The sequence below is a fragment of the Rhamphochromis longiceps genome, linkage group LG17 (assembly GCF_057381845.1).
Source record: "Rhamphochromis longiceps isolate RC_006_pf linkage group LG17, R_longiceps_female_GT1.1, whole genome shotgun sequence".
NCBI lineage: Eukaryota > Metazoa > Chordata > Actinopteri > Cichliformes > Cichlidae > Rhamphochromis > Rhamphochromis longiceps.
The window spans coordinates 32,127,790-32,142,604 of NC_140573.1; the positions used below are offsets into that span (position 1 = coordinate 32,127,790).

General features: G+C 40.4%; 1 protein-coding gene across 1 annotated transcript in view; it reads right to left on the reverse strand.

Moving 5' to 3' along the window:
* The window catches only part of cacna1c (calcium channel, voltage-dependent, L type, alpha 1C subunit), a 227,298-nt gene that overhangs the window by 43,982 nt on the left and 168,501 nt on the right, over nucleotides 1-14,815 (reverse strand). Inside the window, exons 9-12 of the mRNA XM_085386740.1 lie at nucleotides 12,982-13,069; nucleotides 12,542-12,626; nucleotides 3,669-3,759; nucleotides 234-260 (exon numbers count right to left, since the gene is read on the reverse strand). Of these exons, the coding sequence (XP_085242866.1) occupies nucleotides 234-260; nucleotides 3,669-3,759; nucleotides 12,542-12,626; nucleotides 12,982-13,069 (291 nt within the window). The remainder of the gene's footprint in view (nucleotides 1-233; nucleotides 261-3,668; nucleotides 3,760-12,541; nucleotides 12,627-12,981; nucleotides 13,070-14,815) is intronic.

The window sequence follows — 14,815 nt, forward strand, 5'->3', positions numbered from 1 at the left end:
GACATATTCGCAACAGTTTCTCCAAAGAGCAAGGCTATGTTTGCCTGTGTTCCTTTTGCACATCTGTACACACACACACACACACACACACACACACACACACACACACACACACACACACACACACACACACACACACACACACAAAAACACCAACGACCAATTAAATAGCACAGCATTAGAGACATTAGAGCAGGTGAATTAAGAGACTATGGTAAACAACATGTACTAACCTGAACTTGGATTTGGAGATCCTAATTCTGGAACACAGAAAACAGAATGGATTATACATACACACATAACACACATATAGACAGGTGCACATGAAAGGGGTGATTTGAGAGGGATAAAGGGGAATAGCTTCCCTTATTATCACAAATGTCTTGGCATATGTTTCTTGATCAACCTCAAACATTCCCCGATACGCAAGCACAAAAACTGCTGATTCTCTCCACAGGATGATCAAAGAACATATCTGCTTTTAACAAAAAAAAAAACGGCCTGTCCATTTTTATGCACCCACTGGGAACAGATTTTGGGTACAATATAACAAAATGCACTTTGCCGTTATATTTCCTGCTTTTCTCTTGAACAAATCACCCCCAAACACACATACAGTGGCATCCAGTCAAAAGAAAGCAAACTGCGAGTTTGAATTTCCTTCAATCAATCCTGGTGTGAAAAAGAAACGTCATTTATTATTGTAACAAAATGTCTGTTGATTGTTCACCACTGTAACGGGAAAAAGTACAACATGGATAACTGAGGACAAGAGATTATGGAAGACATTTTGAGAGAAGAGTCCCCATGGTGGAAAAATTTTAATCTAAAAAATAAAACTAAAAAAAAAAAAAGAATCACTCAATTTATGACTTTAAATATTTAATTTGATCACAAATCTGTGGGGATGCTGAATGACCACGATTAGTTTAACTATATCCACATTTTTTAAAAAGATCTGAAAATTTTATGGTCCCCATGAAACTTCTCTTGGATTGTTTTCACTGACTACTCTGATGTTGGTAAAAGCAGATAAATAAACCGACGAGCTCACTGACCGAAGCAATGAAATGTTTTCACTGACTGACTGAACAAAAGACTAAACTGACTGACTGACTGGATATGGGAGCTGACAGGACACACATCTCTTGTCTTCATGTGTCCGTCTTGATTACGAGACCAGTGGGTGCTAAAGTAGCTTGTACTGTGAGGAACAGCTCCATGCCGATGTGAAGAAGAACTGACATACTCTGAAGTCTTTCCTCCGGAATACTGGGAGGAATGCTCCATGTCAAATTTGTTGAAATCTCACAGAGAAAGAATAAGGGGCTATATTTCTAGTCCTGACACGGGTACACTACATATCATTCTCTGGATATGTAAATTTAAATTAAACGTTATGAATGGTAACACCAAGGGCATTACTGATCGCCAAGAAAACAACATAATAAAGCAAATATTATGTCATTTATTTCCTAAATATTCTGACCCGTCTAATCCTCAGCATGTCAGCTAATGCGGTTTGGTTAAAACTGCTGGAGTAGCAGAACTCCTGAGCCTATAAATATAGTTTAAAATATATAAACATAGTCCAAGATTAAAAAAAGAAACCAAATCAGCAAATGAAAGTTCAAGCAAGATATAAATGACTTTAGCTACGGCCACTTACACTATGTGGTCAAAAGTATTTGGCCACACATCTTAATCTCTGAATTAAAAGCACCTAGCCATGCAGGTTGCCTTTAAAACATTTGTGAAAGAATGGTTATTCTAAAGAGATCACTGAATTCAACCATGGTACCATAATAGAAAGCCACTGTTGCAACAAGTGAGCTTGTAAAATTTCTTTCTTTCTAGATATTTCACATTGAACTAAAAGTGGTGTTATTGCAAACTGGGAGAATTTAGAAACTGCAGCCATAAAGCGGCAGACCATGAACGAGTGCGGAGGTGTGTAGTGTGCAAAAGTCACCAACACCCTGCTGACTCAACACTTGCAGAATTCCAAACCTCCTCTGGCATTAAAATCAGTACAGATACTGTACACTTGGAGCTTCATGGCATGGATGTCCATAGCCTGTAGTGCCTGGGATGAGGATGTATTGCAATACATCATCTTTATTACACTGACTGGCAACGTGAGTAGTTGGAAAAACCGTTACGTAGCCAATAATAATATTTAATTTAAAAAAAAAACGTAATCCAGAACTGCATGTCCTCAAAGGTTAGTGGTGACTAAAGTGAGGCAACATAGCCAATCAAATAATTGTCTAATTACTAATTTTAGTAAAGGAAAGAGACATCTGTGTTCTTGAACAAAAGAGCAGAACCTTTTTACTACTTTATGACAACAAAGAAAAAGAAACTGTGAAAAAGAAAAAAAGTAATGTCGTGAAATGTAATAGAAAATTAGTTTACTTACAAAATTAATTTGTAAGTATCAAATTGCTGGTTTCTTATTTATTTGGCATTTCATTATTCCATGTTTCATTTCTGGTTCCAGCTTAAGCCTCACATATAACATACCCTTTTATTTTATTTTTATTTTAGCCTGACAGATCACAAATAAACACATACAACATAACAAAGATGAAATAACAGATGGACAGTGAGACTACAGATAAACAACAGCGTGCCATCCACGTGTGCCAACTAGCCTTATCGCTCCTGCGGTTGAGAGTGAATCAGTTTAAATTTAAGATTAAAGTTTCTGTGTAATGCATTTCTGCTCGTGAGCAACAGTTTTTTATGCAGGTGTGTTTGCATGTGTGTACTGAAATAAGTCCGCTGGGGTCGCGGCCCCTGTGCTGTCTTGTGTCTAAGAAAGAAAGCAACACATTTGTTTGAATAATGTAAAAAATGAAAGCAGAGCGCGAAGCGGGAATGAATGAGTCAGCTGTTTGTGAGCTCCCACAGGGGCGGAAGAAAGCACTTCAACAGCTAACACAGAAAAGTGGGTAGAGAGGGAGAGAACGGAAACTCAGAGAGAGATGAAAGAAAAAATAAAGACGGAATACTATTAGATGTAGTTAGGATGTCTTGCTTTTCAAAATTCATTAGCTCCCAAGCAATGATTGGCTTTGTCCTTGTACCATGTGTAGCAGTTGTGTGCACTCACTACCCAACTAGATAAACTTAAAAACTGTGTTCAAATGATAAACCTCTAGTTCGCAAACTGATAGCAATAGCACATTTATAATTGTGATATGAGGAAAACAACCATAAAACGAGATTAAAATCATTTTTTAACTGGAACTGCGATCTAGCAACTAGTTTTTGCTCCCTCAATTTGCTTGCTTAGCAACAGTTTGCCAAAAGAAAGTGGAAAAAAGGGCAGTTGGCACAGCACTACTAATAAACTAGCAAGTTAAAAAAAAAAAAAAAAAAAAAAAACACTTCCAGGAGCAGCTCTGATTAGTTCCCCTTCAGATCGATCCAATTTTACTCTAACAGAACTTTATCCATGTGGAATATATTGACAGCTTTGTGCTACTGTAGTCTAACAGACTTGTGAGATCAGTAAAGTATATAAGCAATCTGAGGCAATTCTTCCATGCACAATACTGCAGGATGCAATCTGTCCTTAAACCTGACAAAAGATGGGTGAGAAAGCTGAGGAAAAGAAGGAGGAGAAAAGGTGTGTCTGTGAAAGACGGTGAGATACTTACGCCAGCCGGGTACAGCAGGTCTCACCCTCTACGTCTCCCCCGGGGGCGTTGTCTGTGTTGACGGATTCATTCTCGCTGGCTGGCATGCTCACTGAGAGACAGAGATGAGCAGCAGCAGAGAAAGGGGAAAAAAATTGACAGATGTGGAGAGAAACAGAAAGAGAGATGAATTAACCAGAAGGAGAAATGGGTCGGACATCATAATTATGCAACGGAAAACACTGTAGAATTTTACAGGTGCAAGACAACACACTTGAGAGCTACAAAGTGCAACCAGTGTTCAGGTAGCGAGGAGCACTGGACACTTGGTTGGTGTTAAACATTTGATCTTTATCGGAGTTATCTTGCACCAGCATACAAGCTAATTAAAACCACTGTTGAAGTATAGGAATGAAAAAGTCAGCATTATTCAATCCTGCTAATTAAGGCACACGGCTATACACATACCCTAGAGTCAATAAAACCATTCCCAAATTTTGCACTGATTGCCCACACTAATTACACACTAAGTTGCCAGTTAGGAATCCTGGGACACAAACCTTGCAACCTTGTTAGTTTGTGGTGCTAAACCAAAGTAATATAATTCCACAGCTTAATGCCTAAAGCTAAAAAGGTAGCACAGACACAACACTTGAGGAAAAAGCTGACTAATTCTAATTTTGCCAATTGCTGCTGTGGTGAATGAAACTAAGCTGAAGCATTAGCATGCTTATTGACATCGCCACAATTTTTGAAATTAGTCAACCATTTCTGTGCTCGATTTTAACTTTTGGGTATTCAACATTGGGGGTATTTAGAAGGATTTCCATTTTCAAGCTGGGGGATTGCTTTACTTTGAGGGGATTAAAACTTGATAAAATCTATTTGTGATTTCAAGACCCAAAGAATTGGGGAAAAAAGATGTCTATCTGTAGTCTACAGATGGTGTGTGGGGAGGGGATTGGTCTTTAAAAACAATCAAACTATTAAAAAGAAAAAGTACAGTTTTACTCCTCGCCGCAGTGATAATTTTGCAGATTTGCAAACAGGTGGAAAGCTTTTTCTTTGTTTATATAAATCACAAGTACACTGCAAATGTGGCACTTTGTCCTTAGGCAGGAGTAATATAAATTGGCAGGTAAGGATGGAATAGAAGAAAAAATGAAGGAAAATAGAAAGGCAGGATTGGAGGGCGAAAGTAATGGAGGCACTGAGGGAGGTATGGTTAGCGGGAGAGAGGGGAGAAAAGAATGTGGGGATGGCTGCTGGAGAGATTGATATGAAGTGATACATTGGTTTTTATTGCTTCTGTCAGTCTTTGCCTGCTGGCGGGAATGAGCTGCGTTCCCCTTACTGTCACCTCAAACACCCTCTGGGCACTAGAGCCAGGTACTGCATATGAATATCAATGCCTCTTTTGTTAAAATAAGATATCTTCAGTAAAACCTACTGGTGCAAATGATCTTACAGCATGAAACCAAATAATATGATCAGCACTTAACCACGACCCTCTCAAAAAACCTGCAAACAAACACCAATTTAAAAAAAAAAAAAGATATTAATAATGTTATTCTGACTGGGATTATCTTTTTCATTTACTCATTGGTTCTGGGCCAAAAAGTCCAGTTACATGTATTCCTGCATTTTGTTGGTCTTTTGTGCAGATTTGCTACTGAAACTTGAGAAATCCACCAGGCGAGGTCATGAAGTCATGTTTAGAAAATTACTCCAAAGTATGTATGTAAGTATGCATTTCAGCCCAGAGAACTGCTGCTGGATATCTCCTCTTTTTCTAACCATTTTCTGTAAACTCTAGTGATGGTTGTGCAGGAAGATACCAGTAAATCAGCAGGTTTCTGAAATACTCAGACTAACCTGTCCAGCACAGAACAACCACTGCATGTTGAAAGTCACATAAATCCCCATTTTTTTTCCATTCTGATGCTCAGTTTGAACTTTAGCAGGTTGTCTTGATCATGCCCGCATGCTTAAAAGCATTGAGTTGCTGTCTTGTCATTGGCTGATTAGATATGTGTGTACCTATCAGAATGGCCAGTGAGTGTATCTTTCTGAGCCAAAGGAATCTGTTTGCATTATGTGGTTATCCTAAGAGATGGCTTGTAAGCCCAATGATGTGTCAAAGTAAGCTACAGTGAGTGAACAGTGCATTAGGTTACTGTACTTTGACACATGGTTAGGGATGAACGAGTTTAGTGCTGTAGAGATCACGATGGTCTGTCTCAACTTGAATACCTCTGCCATGAACACGCTGTGTGTTTCTTCACCTCGACACGTGCCACCTGCTGCTATGCTACTTAGTTAAAAGCACTCAGGGCCCTCTGGTCTCTCCTGAGGCTAAAAGCCTTTCAAATATAAAAGCAGCCTGGTGCCTTCCCCTCAATGGAGCGCTGAACTAGTTTAATGCCTATTGTTAGAGTAAAACCCCAAAGACCTGAGACACAGAGACAGGGAAGGAGATGAAGAAGGAAAAGGAACATATAGTATTGAAAGGAGGGGCAGAGGAGGGAAGACAGGAAGACAGAAAAGTGATAGAACAGAAAGTGTTGGCATGTGTTGGTGAGCTTGAACATGAACTCACGACGCTATTTCTGAAAAAAAGCATCCTCCACAACAATTTGTTTTTATGACAGCGTCTCGTGTTTGTTTTGGTGTTTTTGTCAGCAAACCAAAACAGATTTTATTTCCAGTCACAAAAATGAAAAATATATTTAATTTAAAATGTCACACAAACCCCCCAAAAGACACTGAATTCTACTTTGTATCATTGTCTTAATAATGACAACACAAATCTTTTCATGCAGGCTTTTGGTAATTTGATTTTATAAAAATGTTAAATTTCTCATTTCAAAGCTGTTTCTCCACTGTGTTTCATTATTGCAGCTAGCAAGGCTAATAGTGATGCAGGAGGGGGGCGGGGGGACTTTAGGGAAAGGAATCTGAAAAACCAAGGAGAGGACTCTGACATCACTAACAATAGTAAGAACAGTGTTTTTTATGAGTCGTGTGGTACGAAACCATCACTCCAGTTGTTTTCTGTGATGACATCCTCTTGTTATTTTTTCAGACAAGTCAGGCAGATGCAGATCCTTTCCTACAAAAGTTGTTTCATCTCAGCACAGTAATGTTATTTCTCTCCTTGTATCCCTATTCCCTGGACTTTGAGGTTTTTTTTGTTTTGTTTTGTTTTTTTACATTTTGGATGTACTCAAGTAATTTAAAGGGCCATGAAACACTGTAAAGATTTTAATGTAATAAAGACATGCAATTTTGCCAGCAGCAGGGGTAGTTATCAGGGGGAAAATTCCATGTCTCCACTGTCGGAGGATATTCATATATATGGCCCTCATATTTAATCATCATTCAGTGGTTGGTGCATGAAAAAGGGTAAGGAAGAGAATAAACTACTTTACAGTGTTGAGAGGCAGCTGATCCCCACTCTGGAGGCTGCAGAGAAAGATGCTTACTCCACTGGAGGGGGAGTGGATAAAAGGGGGAGGAAGAGAGGCATCGGAAAGTGGGGAGTATAGGTGAGCAGAGAGGTTGCAATCTGCTTGCATGTCTAGAATCCAGTAAAGCTTTAACTAGTGCTGGACCATGCAGACAGACGCACACGCCTTACGAAGGAAAGCCGCATTTTTCTTCACGGCTCCACGCAGGGACAGAAAATGATGGCTCTTACCTGGGGATAGAGAGCACGGCTCAGCAAGACAGACCAATATACACGCACACACACACAAACACTAACATGAAGCGTTCACACAAGTATGCTCATATATACCAAAATACGCACAAAGAACTATGAATTCTTCTGGAAAAATGGCATTCCCTCTTTGCAGTCACACCTCATTTCATTACTGCAGGTACAGAGTACTAACATTACTGGCATTACTGGCACAAAATCACTCATGTCTGTTTCTCTCCTGTACCGCTTAATCTTTTAATCTCCACATGCTGGGTAAAGGTACATATTTGAACCCAAATCACAATCTTTTCTCAAATCTAGCCAGGTAGCGAATGAAAACAAACGTAAAAAGGCAGGTTAAAAAGAGATGGTGACTGAGAACTAAGTGTATTGAAAAATTTCTGTTGTTTCGCTCCGCATAGTGAGATGCCACAGAGTAGTAGCCTGAACATCTTTCTTTTTCGTCACATCCTCCACAAACTCTTTAGGAGTCTGGTGTGTTTCCAGGACAGATGGGATTGTATCACTCTACTATTAAGGAGGCATCCTAACCAGAAGCCCTGCAGATCAAAAATAATTACAACTGAAAACATTTTAATGTATACATGCCTAATCCTAAACTGGATAGACATCGGAGCACAAGTCAAAGAACAGACACATACATGATCCTAACAGTCAGTGGAATGACTGGACCAGGCATGCATACTGGTCTTGTTTCTCAAGTAGGCTAGAAATTATTTTAACACACACAGGAAGGACAACAAAAGAAGAAGACAGAATGTAAGAACAAGATAGCAATGAAAGCATGCAAGACTGGCACTTCTGCTGTGTGCCTTAAACTACCTGCTTCCATAAAAATCTATCCTCCATTCCATGTGTTCCAAATCAATCCCATATCTTCCAGCTCTCTGTACCTCTTGGCTAGCCCTCCGTTGACCTGGCAGGGTGGTGGGTGACCATTCGGCCAATGCTGTCTGTAGCATTTTGGGTGTGCTGTGGTGGATCGGATTCTCCAGTTTCTGGTTGATTGGGAAGGGTATGATTCCTTCATCCAACAAGTGTTACAGGGTTTGGAAGTTTTGAGTTTTGGCAGTTGAGACTCTTAAGACAAAGACTCTATTGTGGTAAACCCGGGAATTTCTTCTTATACTGTCCAGTGAGGCCAAAAGGGAAAGCCTACCAGTAAATGTAGAGATACTAGTGAGCAGTATTTAACTAAAAGCCATTCCCTGCATGTTTTTGTCAGCCAGTCTTTGTTTTAATCAGGATACACTGTCTCGCTGAGCTATAGTTGACTCTGGAACTAAACAAAGCCTGTTACCAAATCAACTGTTTCCTGCCCAAAGGGCCAGGTTGCAAAGGGGATAGCTGGAGAGATAACCATACCTTCTGTGTATTAGCACCTTTACCACTGTCTATATTGGAAGCAGACAAAAGCAGCATGAACTTCAGAGCAAAATCAACACCTTGATGACTATCAGAGGGCCCCCTGCCCCACAATATACTGAAAGCCAGAGAGTTTGGTTGTCTTCTAGAGACCTCTTAAAATCCACTTCCAAGAAGTTAGGTCCTCTTCCGGGGACACACCAAAAGTGTTTCCAAGCCAACTGAGAGACATAATCTCAGCATGCCTAGCGTGCCCTGGGTCTACCTCTGGGCCTACTCCCATTTGAACATAACTGAAACTGCTCATCTAGAAATCATCCTAGTAGAACTATATCACACCATATCAAATGGCTTCTTTCAATATGAAGTGCCCAATGTATAGCAGCCAGTGTGGCAAAGGACCTCTTCCTGTCTCAAAGGCTGAGACCAGACACCTTTCAGAGAGGTCATTTCTGCCACTTGTATATGCGAGCTCATTCTTTCAGTCACTAAACTGAGCTCATAGGAATGCAGATCTAAATCAACAGCTCTTTCTTTACCACAAAAGAGTGGCACAGCATTTAGATTACTGCGGATGCTCAAATGAATTATATTAATAATGATTTAATCTATTTTGTTTGTTTTTAAGTTGATTTCTTAAGTTGTGGTTTACAGCAAAAATCCTTCCTCAAGTGAAATGCATATTTACCATGTCACAGTGTAAGATCTATCACACCATTTTTGCAGTAGCAGCTAAAAGCAAGCAACATTTATAACACTGGCGCCGCTGTAAAATGGACATTAGAGCATCATTCCCACAGCATCAAATGCTGCTGGGGTTTTTTTCCAGTGCCAGCACACCTCACAGATAATCAGCTGTCCTTTGGTATCTGTGCTATGGAGCACTGGGTCTGTCACATAATGTTTGCAAAGGACCTCATATCACTGCATTTAAACACGCTGGGCAAATACAACATTTTTCAAGGTGTAGCATTAAATCGCAAATTCCAATCTTTTGTTAAACCTAAACAGGCAGCGAGTGAAAACTAACGTCAAAAGCAGGTTTAAAGGAGAAAAAACAAGACTGAAAACCAGGAGGCTGTGATCTCCTGGTTAACAAACCTGTGATTTATTTCACCACAACAACTCAAACGTCCTAATGTGGACATCTTTCATCGCTCTGTGTTTATTGTAGGACACATCTTTGCGTATCAATCTCAGACAAGGAGAATCGGACAAAACGGCAGTATTTGACATCCCTGGATGAGACTGCATTGCAAGATAAATTGAAAATTTCTGTTTTATTACTCCACACAGCGGGAAGCCACAGAGCAGTCACATCCTCTACAAATCTTTAGGGGATCGGTGCATTTCCAGGATAGATGCAATATACTGTATCACTGCACCATCAAGAAGGCATCCCAAACAGAAGCCATGTAGACCAAATGTAATTACAACCACTTTTGGTGTACACAGGCCTAATCACAACCGGAATTACATGGAAGCACATGTCAACGCCACAGAGGATACACAAACACCATCCTGACAGCATGCAAGAACAAGATGGTAGACAGCAACAGCACGGAAGACATGCATACAGACTATGCCCTTGAGATGACAGAAAACACACATATTTTACATATATTATACTTGACATCATCAACTTCTCATATTCATAATATTGAATATGATGTTAGTGCAGCCCTGTTGCACTGCAAGCCTAATCTTCTTTGGGAGCCTCATGTTAGAACATCATGAGACAGCAGGGTTGTCCAGCGATGATGCTGATTTAACCTGAATAAGAACAGCAAGACTAGTGAATATCGAGGGAATTTATAGGCAGTCCATGGGGTGTCATGTGACTTCTGCACACCCTGCTCAGGACTATCTACAGCAGTAATGCACGTGAAGCAAACCTCTGCTGCTGCTGTGTGCCACATGTGATAAAAGGCAACTTCGGACAATCCCCTAACCTGATTTTCTAGATATTGTCTGGAGTCCGTGTACACTCTGCAGTCCTTACACTGTCTGAACATCTACTTTTCCCTTTTCATCTATTCTACTCTCTGAGTCTCCTATCGCTTCTTAGGACACACATTTATGTGAGCTGTGCATGCATGAGCTGATGCAAAATGTCCTGGGCAGCAGGGACAAACTGCCCTCGTTCATCTTCCCACAAGAGGATCCATCCATCGGGGAGAGGGGAGGCAGAGTAATAGACAGAGCAAGTGACTTGATTTTTCACCTTCACAAACAGAGAGCGATGATTGATCCTTCTTATAGAGAACTTTGTATCATATATATTAATCATTTTGTTGAATCATCTACATCTAATGGCCTAATTTATACTGTTTAGAAGATGTCACAGGCTTAATCTTGCAACTAAGTGATCCACAGAGATCGCATGGTAGATTTATTTGAGGAAAATATGTATATGTGTGTATGTTTACTGTATAGCAAACACTTACAGGTTCTGGTTTACAGCCATATTTGGCTTGTTAAGACACTGCAAAATATATCACTGATGCAGAATTTGCAAAACTTAGAGCAAAAAAAAATATCATAATATTTTGATGTGACATTTTTAAAATTGGCCACATACTGTATTTGTTTGTTTGTTAATGGGCCAAAACACTATCTAAGAGACTGCTGATGTGTGTTTGCCAGACTGATTGGCCCAGGGGAGCATAGTGGTAACAGGTGAAAACAAGCAGATTTGTTACGGATTAGCCACGGGGGTGTTGTGCCTTATTTTCATGTAAATTGGGTCATTGCTCATTTGACCATGTTAATTTCTTGATATTCCCTGAAAGATTAGATCATCATTAGATTTTCTCTTTCTTTCTTTTTTCCCTTGGCAGTCATCAGTGTTTTCTCAGAATGAACCACAGTGATTTTCAAGAGATGAGCGTGGCTGTGCGCAGAATGTAAGCAGAATGCACGCTCTGTCTCTTCGTGGTTAGTCCTCATTATTCATTCATCCACTACCAGTGTGAGCAAGCTTAGCTCCAAGCCTTTATAAAATACTTCACAGTCCATACTGTTTATACTAAGGGTACATGTCCAGGAATACAACAGACATGCATTTTGTCAAATCACTGCCTCTCTTTCTTATTGTCCCTCTTTCAAGGTCTAACTTCTGAGCTCCAACCTCCAGGTTAAAGAGGCCAGTGTCTACTTTCCCTCCCAAGGAAATATAGTGCATTCCTGAGGAGACATGAGCCATGTGTGGCTGCATCTCTCCGGAGGTGTTTGTATAGAGAGACAAGGTGTTAATTTGTGTGTGTAAATTTCTGTCAAAACACAAGTAAACAAATTCCTTAGGGTGTACCTACAGTGCGTGTGTGTGTTCCTATGTTAATTTTGCATAGCTGCAGTAGTGTGTGTTTGTTGTGTGTCACAGTGTGGGCCCAGAGGCTATTAGCTGCAGTCTGACACATTCCACTAATATCTAAACAGGTTTTAATCCTCAGGATGATTCTCAGCCAAAGCAAGCAGATAATATTAATATCTTCTCGGTCTGTCAGTCACTCTGCCCATACGTCAGTTGTTCATTTAATGACTGTGCCATAACAGTGTGAAGGAAACTACGAAAAGCTCACTACTTATAGACAGAGCAATAAATGTAGTGCAGACACATCCACATCTATCCTGACAAACTTGTGATGCATCTGGGAGGAAATCATTCCAGCTAGCCTTTGCCAAAGTCTTACCATATCCTGACACAGCTAATCCTAACCACCAATCAATAATTCAGTCACACATGCATACAGCATCATCTTCACGGAGAACCATTCTTCCTTCTGTCAAAAAAACGCACACTCACGATTTCTGGGTTTCTCATCGTCCATGCCCTCCTCTTCATTCTCTGGGTCAATGTCTTCGGCTTGAGTGATCCAGTCTAAATAGCCCTGTATTCACACACAAACAAGGGAAATACTGATGGGTAAACAGAAAGATCAAACTTCACATCTGTTTGGAATCATAAGAATGAAATGTTTTAGAATATGTATCATGTGTCTCAATCTTCGTGTGCCCTATTTTTTTTTACACTTTTCCATGAGGTAAGAGGAGTGCTTGTGTTGTTTTGTAACTTAGGTAACTTCTAAGTAAAGTTTGCTCTGCTTTCCCTGCTCACTGTTACTGAAGGGTTACAGGTTACTGAACACTGACAGTACAATGAACCTAAGTCTTTGGTAAAGACTGTAACAGCTTTTCTGGCATGGGGACAACCGCATGCACACATGCACACACACACCAAACTACCTTGAGGTCTTCCTCCAGTTGCTGTTTTTCTCTGAGTTTCTGGAAGTCACCGCGCGCCTTGGCCTTCTCTCTCTCCTTGGAAAACTCTCTGGGAGGAGGGGAGCAGAAGAGAAGGAGCGGGGCAGAGAGTTGACGGGAAAGAGAGAGCAAACAGAGAGAGAGACAGGAAAGAGAATCTGAAAATCTTGGCTAAGGTTTTGGCAAAATCATGTGACAAAAGTGATCAAGTTAAAAGAAAAGGATACTTCGGAAAGAAGAAGAGGGAAAACCCTGCCAGAGAGAAGAAAAGTTAAGTAACGAAAGAAAAGTTTTGCCACGGAGAAACGGTGTTAGTATGCAAATGCAGCTTTTGGTTTCCTAGAATATAGATCTTTATACCTTATTAATAATTATTTACATATCAACCACTCAAATAATGAAATACCATTCAAGCCAGCTGGGGTTCCATGAAAGATGATGAGGACTGATTCCATGTGATTCACATAGACAAAAGGAAGAACCAAACAAAAGAGTGAAAGGAATTGATGCAGCAGGAACCCTATTCATTTAGGCTGTTGCACTGTTGATGAATTGTACCACCTTTTCTCAGCAGGGAACAGGTGATGATTTCTGGCTGATGCATGCTCAGCTAATATGATAAAAAGCTACAGTGAAAAGTCTGCCGATTGTAAAAACTTACGTACTAAATATTAAAGTTCAAGACTTCATTTATCTGTACTGGACTCCCAGGTGGATCCAGGCCAGCTGGGAAATGGGATTCCTGTGGTGTTTTCTGGGTCTACCCCAGGTTGCAATGTGTTTGGTACAACCCCGGAGGGAGGCACAAAGAGGGTGCCCTCACCAGCTGCACAGCCTCAGCTGTTGTCAAATAGTTGGAGAGGTGGCTCTGCACTAAAGTCATCCTGCATCACTGAGCTCCGAACCTTTTGCCCGCCAACTCATTCTTTCAGTTACTACTCAGAGACATTGATTACAGAAAAAAGTTATAGGTTTGTACCTCACCTGGATTTCGGAGTTTTTGTGCACAAAGAACACGTGCAGAAAAAACAATTTAAGACAATTAAAACCAACGTGACCAGCGAGTGTGAAATATCATATCATTATGATGAAATTCAGTGAAATTGCTTCCAGGTGACAGGAGGGAAGAAAGAACTGAGGAACAGTTGATTAAACGGTGCACTCGGGGAAGGTCAAAGATCCAGTCTGAACAAAGGAAATTTATTCAGATGAGGGCTGACAGGACTTGGGAGACTTGGGAATTTTTGCAGTTAAAACGTGAACAAATTCATATTTAAAGGCCTGCTGGAAAATAAACACAGCAAATGCCTCCTTGTCATGAATATTTTACATAGAAGTAAACTTCCCTACGTTCGTTTTGAACATACAAGTGGGACTCTTTTTGAAGCTCAGGTTTAAGCGTTATCTCAATACTCCTAATCAGATTTCAAGCAATTAGCACAAAGGTTTTAAGAGAGGTTGTGTAGGCTGTTAGTGTTTCACTGCTCTCCAGAGATCAAGAACTGATGAAACTCTTGGTATTGTTATTGACTTTTTTTTGGTCATGTCTATTGGCTGGGCAGAATTCAAGTGTTTGAGGATATCTGTGTGAAATTTAGGGGAATGATGGAACCTCAGATTGAACTCAAACCCACAACAGCAGATCAATGAGCATTAGGACAAACATCTATTGTCCCACTTGTCAGAACATTAGCAGGAGATCCAATCCTATTGATCTGGGCTTGTGCAGTTCAGTGCGCATATCCTGTATGTGTGTGTGCGAGTGTGGCCTTGAGTGCTAAAACCTTAGGCTCCACGCTCATTTTCCAATTCTCCA